Genomic DNA, 8,879 nt, shown 5'->3' with positions numbered 1-8,879 from the left:
CTATAATGCTAATTTTTAAGGAAGGCATTCGAGGTGGAGATGGTTTGCGAAAGCATAAATTTACTTTCGCCTAAAATACTTCCCACAATAAAAGTTTTTAAGAAATTTAAAGCTGCTTTTCGGTAGCCACACATTTAGAAGTTTCCTAGTGTACTACTACCCCGTGATGGATTCGGGAGTGCGACATAGATATTTATTTTGGATGGGAACGCACTGTTTTATTCTTGTTTTTCCAGCGAATTCATAGAGCAGCCAGAGTTTCACAGGTGCATCGCACGTGTTTCCGTTTCTGGCTCACTACGCGGCTAAAAAAAAAACAAACAACTAGATTCAAACTTAAAAAAAAAAAAGAAACGTACTCCACGGTTCAAGGAAAGTCGATCACGTGACGACTTCGGCGAACGGGGAATTGATCTGACCCGAAGCATACCTCCTGGAATAACGGTACTTAAGCACGGCTCTGCCAGGACGTGCGGGAGGTGGAAGTTGGGCGATTTCAACACAAAGTTCACGGAGCCACGGTAAGCAAATAGCTTTTAACTTAAATTGAGATCACTCGGTTGAGTTAGTCGAAAAATGACGTGGATTTGCCCAGTAATAGACCCCTTTCAAAAGTACGCGGCATCTAGTACCTGCTGCCCGAATGTAATGATCCGAGTTGTGTGAGCAGGCATTCTGAGCTTGTATTGCACACGAGCGCTGCACGAACATTCGAAGAGCTCTCGTGTCCAAGAAATGGCTGCTGTCAATGTTGCTCGATGGAGTTTTGAAAAAGGTCTATTGCGAACGAAAACGAACGGCGAAAAGCGGGACTAGCGAGAATTTTTAGCGGCCCGGAGAGCAACCTCCAAAGCTCCCCCGCCTATTGGCGAGGAAATCCAACTAGAGACCCCTTTAAAAACATCTGGCAACAGCGAAAATCCGCTGGCCGAGTCCAACAACATTGGGAGTCCGACACCATGCATGGGGAAAGACTTTGTTTCGGCCAGTACAGTTGTTTACACTGCGACGTTCTTGCGTTTCCTCGATCCCTTCGCCTCTGCATGACGGCAGATAGTGTTTTGCCTATCACGGGTTAAGCAAACGGCATTTCAAAACTCCCAGCCGTTAAAGATGACGAAGCACATCGCTTCTACAAGAGCCGATCGGAGTCGGAGCGCTCCTTCGAGAGAAGATACAACTTCCTCGTTGAGAAGCGGCTATCCATCGCTTGTAGTTCTCCATGTTTTTCGGTAACCCCATGGAGTGGAATCTACAAATATAAATCTAGTGCTATTGAAATGCAAGTACCACTCTGGCTGAGCTGGGCGATTTGAGCGGGATGACGCGACTGTTACGTTGTGATGGCTTGCATTATTTTAAGAGCCAAAAACCCGCCCCCGCTCCCTCCGGCCCTCCCGAATTTCTACACTGAACCTTCGTATTCAAATACGTAGACCCACACGAGCCATCGTTAGTACACGGCCATCACGGGATTCATGAGCGACAAAGATCGTGTACAATAGGTAATACAAAATTAAGTAAAACCGTAAGTTGCAGTAGAGGGTGTTTCAAAATAAAGTTTCGACTTTAAAATCGTCTGCAAAATTCGGGAACTCTACGTATCAAGTAGAAACTTACCTTGAATACGTATTTTACTGGTCGGAGTGACGCATTAAAATTTAAAGTCCCAATTTCAAATACAAAAAAAGGCCCATGCTTTTAAAAGGGACAGTTCTTTTATTTTTAATGTTGTTTATCGTATTTGAAGTAGAAACTTGCAATTTGAATTACGTATTCGAGGTAAGTTTCGACTTGATACGTTGAGACACTTATTTTTGAGCGTCTCAAAATAAAGTTGCAAGCTACAATTAATGGCCCATCAAAAATCAGTGACTGAGCGTATAAATAGTTGAAACTTGCCTCTAGTACGTATTTTACTTTTCCCATTTACACAATAAAAATTCAAGTTTCTACTTCAAGAAAACAAAAAAAAAAAAACTATCTTTTTAAAGATTTTCAATTTTTTTTTAAATTTTTGTTCATGGAGTTAAGACTTAAAAATTTACTGTAAAAATTCAACCAGTAAAAGCCATGTTCAAGGTAGCTTGCTACTTGATACATCGAGTTTCTTATTATTGCGGGAAATTTTAGAATTGCAACTTTATTTTGAAACACCCTGCAGTCGTAGAGCAGCAGGTTTGTAGTGAACCAGATGGTGCATGCAAGCGCGCGCATGATGCTTTGCACAAAGCAAGCGCTGCACAGGTGTGTAAGCGCTACAAGCAGGTTAAAGCGTGAGGGCCTATGACTTCGTACGTACCTAACCATATACCTCCTGTATACTCACAAAGCCTGGCAGTTCGACGACGGAGGCATAGAGTGCCCGGCAGCAGATTTGGAGCGCGGGAATTTGGGCCAACTTGCTAGAAACGCTGTCACAAGTGAGACTGGGGGAAAGAAAGCTCTGTCAAAGCCTGCGCACGAGCTGAGCGGGACTCAAGCCGCGTCTCAAGGCGCTCGCGCGCCCCACCCTTTACACTGCTTTCTTTCACCCAGTCTCAGCTGAGACGCTGTTCTAGCAAGCCGGTCCTGGTAGCACAGTGCCTCGCAGAACCCGGTCGTCAGCGCTCAGCTTTTGCAGCGGCGAGGACCCGAACCATGGTTTTCAAACCCGACGAGAAAAGAAGCGGTAGCCCGAGGAACGTGAGGAGCACGAGCGGACATTCCATCGCTCGGGAGAACTGCGTTTCGGCGTCTCGCCGCTGCGAGGCGCCCGTCACCTGACTCTCCTCTCATTCGTTGTCTGCCGCTCTACCTCGTTAATTTTGGCGGCCGCGTCTCGTGGCGACCTGCCAGGCTTTGTCAGTATAGATGAGGCTATGACCTAACACACAATTTACACGTTCAAGTTGGAAGCACCTTGAGCTCGCGCATACGTGAAGCTACGCGCTCGCGAGGCTGTCATTGTCCACAAGTGTTACCCCGAAAAACATAACATTTGAATTTAACGCTTTGATTTCTTCACATGAGCTGAAACTTAAAAGCTCTTCCCCCAAACGCTACAAAGTGAAATTAAAAACACCGAACTCAAACGCCCAAGGTCCGTATGGTGGGAACGGTTCGTGTTCCGTTCTTGCACTTGTGCAGGCCAACGTCTGCGCGGCTACGCCGCTGAATATTCCCACCCGACCGACGCTCGTCATCCGATAACGAGTTTATGTAGTACGAATACGAACCCACTCTGCTTACAGAGAGATACTCAGGAGTTCGTTGGCATCGTGGGCCGTAGAACTGACAGAGTCAGACTAGCGTCTACGACAGGCACGTAGCCAGGGTTTTGATTCGGGAGAGGGGAGCCCGCCCATGACGAAATTCTCTATGAGGGGGAGGGGAGATGCTTATGCAACGACGTACCACTGCCCTGCAGCCAGAGGTCGGCATTTTAGCTCGCCCTCACTCACCCTCACCCTCACAGCCACACTTACCTAAGCCCCTCACTCACCCTCACCCTCACAGCTACACTCACCTTCAGCCCCTCACTCACCCTCACCCTCACAGTTACACTCACCTTCAGCCCTTCACTCACCCTCACTGAACCTCACGGCCCTCACGCACTCACCGCCCTCACGGCCCTCACGCCCCTCACGGCCCTCACGCCCCTCACGGCCCTCACGGCCCTCACCGCCCTCACGGCCCTCACGCCCCTCACTCACTCATGGCCCTCACGCCACTCACCGCCCTCACGGCCCTCACCGCCCTCACCGCCCTCACCGCCCTCACGGCCCTCACGGCCCTCACCGCCCTCACGGCCCTCACACACTCATAGCCCTCACGCCACTCACCGCCCTCACGGCCCTCACGGCCCTCACGCCACTCACCGCCCTCACGCCACTCACCGCCCTCACGCCACTCACCGCCCTCACGCGCCTCACCGCCCTTGCGGCCCTCACACCCCTCACGCCCCTCACGCACTGATGGCCCTCACGCCACTCAGGCCAGCTTCAGATGGGGCAATTTCGCCCAGAAACTTTACGTCGCAACACCGGCAACACAGGCCGCCCGCGATCACACGCAGCAACGAATTGCTGCAATTTGCCATCGTCATCATAAAATTTTATTTTTCTTGCACTATTTAGACACAATTACGCGTTATAAACGTGTTTTTATGCATTTAAATCTCGTTAAGAATACTAATGCACCTTTCTGAAATAGTTCATTTCCAAAAAAAAACGATCGATTTCAAACCAGAACCAAGTCTTTCGGTGTCATCATCACCGGCACGAGGTATCACGTGAAAATTTTGCGTCCCTGATTGGATGCAGCCGCTTCAAACGCATTCGAATTGCTCCGAGTTGCATGGCCCTCACGGCCCTCACGGCCCTCACCACCCTCACGGCCCTCACGGCCCTCACCGCCCTCACGGCCCTCACGGCCCTCACCGCCCTCACGGCCCTCACGGCCCTCACGGCCCTCACGGCCCTCACCGCCCTCACCGCCCTCACGGCCCTCACGGCCCTCACGGCCCTCACAGACCTCACGGCCCTCACGGCCCTCACCGCCCTCACAGCCCTCACGGCCCTCACGGCCCTCACTCACCCTCACGGCCCTCACTCACCCTCACACTCATGAATTTTCCTGGTTCAGAAACTCACTCACCCTCACCTCACCTGTGAAGATGAGGGTGAGTGAGGGTGAGTGAGGGCCCTCATGAGTGAGGTTTGCCGAGGTATGCCTGCAGCATGGCGGCTGCCGTTGGTTGCCGTTGCGTACTACAGATGGTGCCTTTTTCTCTAAGAGGTCTATTCGCGACTCCAGCGAACTGTAGGGGGCGCGCTGGCTAGGCAAAATGGCGGACGAAAGGAGGTTGCTTTCGTCGTTCAACACGCGGACCACCATAAATTTCTTGCACTGCAGCGCAAAATCAGTGTTACATATGAAAGCAAAGTAATTTTTCGACCGTAGAAACCTCCTTCTAGTCAGTGCGTAGGAATGACACGGCGGAAGCCTAAAAATAATTACTGGAAACGATGTTTGTTTCTATGCTGTATACGAGAGCCAAGTAGCGATAGCAAACGACAGAGTCTAAACGACCTCCTCTCTTGAGCTTCTCGGCGTTGCCGCTACGCGGCATTGATTTCACTGGAGTCACCAATAGGGGGCGCTCTGACCCGTTTGTTTTCCCCACAACTCGGTGCTTACCCAACACAAGGCCTGTGCACATTCCCACAGGCCTTGTGGGCATGTTCACGTCATCTTCTTCAATAGAGCACGGGGCACAGTGTAATGTAAAAACACTAACAATAAACGAAGTGACGCTAAGTGCCGGATCTCTCCCGAAAGCAGTTGTTAGAGAATGCGAGCTTAACCCACTTCTGCTTTTGGGCTGAGTTGGGCACCTTGCATGCTGCATTGTTCATGCAGGCCGGAGTAGTAACAAAAGAGCACCTCTTCCCCCTCAACGAAGAACACGAGTTCCAGCCGAACGCTGACGACGCGTTCGGTTAAGTCAGCCGAGCGCTGAGTCATTGTATTTGTTGTCCCCAACCGTGAAATTCTAAATTTAACCGCTTGAGGCGCCGCGGTCTGATCTCCTCCCCAAAAGATCTTTCTGTCTCCTACCACTAAGGCGAAAATTGCCCAGTCACTGGGGAGTGAACGCATGGCGGCTTCTCAGATATTCCGTTGAAGAGAGCAACTGCGCATGCTATTGGGGAGGAGGACAGACCGTGACGGCCCAAGCGGTTCACTTTAAAACTACACGGATGAGGACAACAAATATAATGACTCAGCGCTCGGCCGACATAACCGAACGCGGCGTCAGCGTTCGGCTGGAGTTCGTGTTTTCCGGTGAGGGGGAGGAGGGGCTCTTTTGTTACAACTCCGGCCTGCACGAACAATGCAGCATGCGCGGTGCCCAGCTCAGCACAAAAGCCGAAGTGGGTGAAGCTCGCATCCTCTGACGACTGCTTTCCGGATAGATAGTTAGTATTTTTTTACATTACACTGGTGCCCCGCGCTCTATTGTAGACGATGACATGAACATGTCCATAAAGCCTGTGGGCATGTGCACAGGCCTTGTGTTGAGTAAACACCAAGGTGTGGGGAAACAAATGGGTCGGAGAGCCCCCTATAGTTCGATCTCATGCCCAATATGCACGATTCACGGCCCAGCATAAACAAAGGTGGCAGCGCGTGCTGAAGGGAATAATTGAAATGACATCTCGTTTCGAATTTAATACGAACAGATTTATTACAAAGAATTCGTAAACGGTTCACTAATGCGATTTGTGCAGGTGAGTAATACGACCAAGGGGACATCATATGGGGAAATAATGTTGACAATAAGTCAAATATTTCACTAATGTTAAATTAACTTTTTCTTTGGAGAAAATACACATATGGTTTTAATTAGAGACTTGTTGGGCGTCATCGAACGCCACTAACTCAGTCGTTCCTAGAACGACCCGAAGCAAGTGGCAAACGCGGGGAATGCGCCAAAGGTATCACTTGTGCAGCGGGAGCAAAACCAGCGGTGGGGTAGAGCGAATGATTAGATTAACCGAAATACTTAATGGTGCCCTGTCATCTCATGAAATGACGTGATTAAAAGCAACGCAACTTATTAATGTGCACAGCGCAGTAGAGGACAGTGAGGACTCAGGAACCTCAGAGGGTGCAGCGTCTTAAATATAATGATAGGCATATATGTCCGCACATCCGGTATGTGAACCAACTTACCCGTCAAAAGCGGGGACGATAATTTCCTAGGTAAAGACAAATGATACGAATGTGTCCAATAAGCATATAAAAGATATAAGATAATTAAGAACTTATATGCCTCATGTATATGTTATATAACTTCAATATGTGAAGACAAATCAAGTGCGAATTTGTTTCTTTACAACAGTGCTTTCGAGTGCAGCGTATCAGATTGCGATGAGATTGTCCTCTAAACGGATGTGTCGTGCTACTTGATTTATAATTGCTAATTACCACCTCCATTTATACTGTTGCAGGCTACAATGGCGAGACACTTGTTCAGGGAAGTTGACGGCTACTACCTTCACGTCGCCTTCTCCGAGCAAACCATTCGCTCGGCACTGGGCTACAGACCGGTGCCCGGAGACGTTTTCATCGTAAGTTACCCGAAATGTGGCACCACTTGGATGCAGCACCTTGTCTACAACATCTTCAACGGCCGTGCACCTCCAACAAGCATGATGGACGTTTGGCGAGAAATGCCTTTTCTGGAGTTGCAAGGCGCCGAGTCTCTCAAGGAGATGCCGAGACCAGGGGCCATCAAGACACACATGCCCTTTCACCTCCAACCTTTTTCCGCAGACGCGAAATACATTTACATCTGCAGGAATCCGTACGACTGCTGCGTTTCTTTCTTCTATCACACGAAGAATATTTCGGCATACCAGTTTCAAGACGGCACGTTCGACGAGTTCTTCGAGTTGTTCCTCGAAGGGAAGGTGGACTTTGGAGACTACTTTGACCATCTGCTATCCTGGTACGCGCATCGACGCGACCACAATGTCTTCTTCGTGACGTATGAAGACCTGAAGAAAGACACTGCGGCATGGGTACTCCAGATTGCGGATTTTCTCGGAGAAGAACACGGTAGAAAACTTAGATCCGACCAGGGAATCCTGGATGCGATCTTGAACAGGACAAGCCTAAAGACTATGAAAGTGGACTTGAATGTAAGTATCAAAGAAAGTTACGTAAAGCTTGAAGATCTACCCGAAGACAAGAAGCCAGAGTGGTTTAAGCTTACCACGCAAGCTATCGGCACCGAGGCGGCGAATGAGCCAATCACGAGAGATTTTGTGCGTAGAGGTGCCATTGGAGACTGGAAGGACCACTTCTCGGGCGATCAAGTAAAGCGCCTCCAGAAGCGGATTGCTCTAAAGACCCGTGGTAGTGATGTCATGGACTTGTGGAAGGACATTGGGCTCCCTTGAGGTTTGGTTCTTGTAACTGCCATCAACAGAAATATGATTTTTTTATTGTTTTACTCTTATTGAGGTTGTATGCACATTATTGATTCTTGTAAAAAAAGAAAGAAAAGAGTATTACTTGTATTTAGGTAAAATAAATCACGAGTGATTTAAGTTTTCTAAGAAGTACCCTTTTTCAACACTGCGTTGGCGCCTTGGCAGAGCTATCGACCGGTGGAGTAGATGTTGTTTGGTGTTGAAGGAGGTTAAGATTAGAAAATGTACATAAATGTGAAAAACAATTATCAGAAGGAAACGTATATCTCAATAGAACTCACCCGTGATAAAAATGCCGAGATTACACGCGAATACAATTGAAATAGCCACTTTGATTAAAACCATCCCGACAAGGGCGCCCCTAGCGGCCCCGGGCCCGTTTCATCGGGAAGCTTCTGCCAGTCGCTGAGATGGTTGTGCGTTGTAGCGGGTTACAGCTGTAATATCTCAAATAACTATTCCGAACCAAAAAAAAAAAAAAAACAAAAGAACACATTAATGGCTGAGTGGTCGGCTACAACAGTACGCAGAAGACCGCGCACGGCACGAAGTTTTGCGTCTTCCCTTCGGAGCCGTACGAGGCGGAGCTCTGCGACACATGGGTGCGACTCGTGCGTCGATGCAAGGAGGTAAGGTTTTTCACCTTACCGTTCGCATTCTGCTTTAAGCCGCTGACGAATAATACAACTAACGTTTTCTAGAGGCTATGGAACAACATGAACGCCTGCAGCAAACTCTAAAATATGCAGCCAGTACTTCACCGGGAACGAGGTCGCCCGCCCAAGCTACAACCTACCATTGAATGTTTCCATCAGCGTGTACAGGGAGAGAGTATAGTGCTAAGAATCGCGGAACGGCGCGAAAACAATTGCCCGGTTGTTGTCAAACTGATGC

At 49.0% G+C, this 8,879-nt stretch overlaps 1 protein-coding gene across 1 annotated transcript; it reads left to right on the top strand.

Annotated features, from left to right (window-relative positions):
* Positions 1 to 423: 423 nt before the first annotated feature.
* On the top strand, positions 424 to 8,111 carry LOC8053059 (sulfotransferase ssu-1). Its single transcript, XM_002434371.5, has 2 exons — positions 424 to 521; positions 6,999 to 8,111. Exon 2 carries the CDS (start codon positions 7,005 to 7,007, stop codon positions 7,950 to 7,952), a length of 948 nt encoding a protein of 315 aa, XP_002434416.3. The 5' UTR covers positions 424 to 521; positions 6,999 to 7,004; the 3' UTR covers positions 7,953 to 8,111.
* The last annotated feature ends 768 nt before the right edge of the window (positions 8,112 to 8,879 follow it).

The sequence above is a fragment of the Ixodes scapularis genome, unplaced genomic scaffold (genome assembly GCF_016920785.2).
Source record: "Ixodes scapularis isolate PalLabHiFi unplaced genomic scaffold, ASM1692078v2 PGA_scaffold0__279_contigs__length_252992795, whole genome shotgun sequence".
Lineage (NCBI taxonomy): Eukaryota > Metazoa > Arthropoda > Arachnida > Ixodida > Ixodidae > Ixodes > Ixodes scapularis.
Note: the sequence above shows the minus strand (reverse complement) of the source record. Positions and strands in the feature narration are given on the sequence as shown.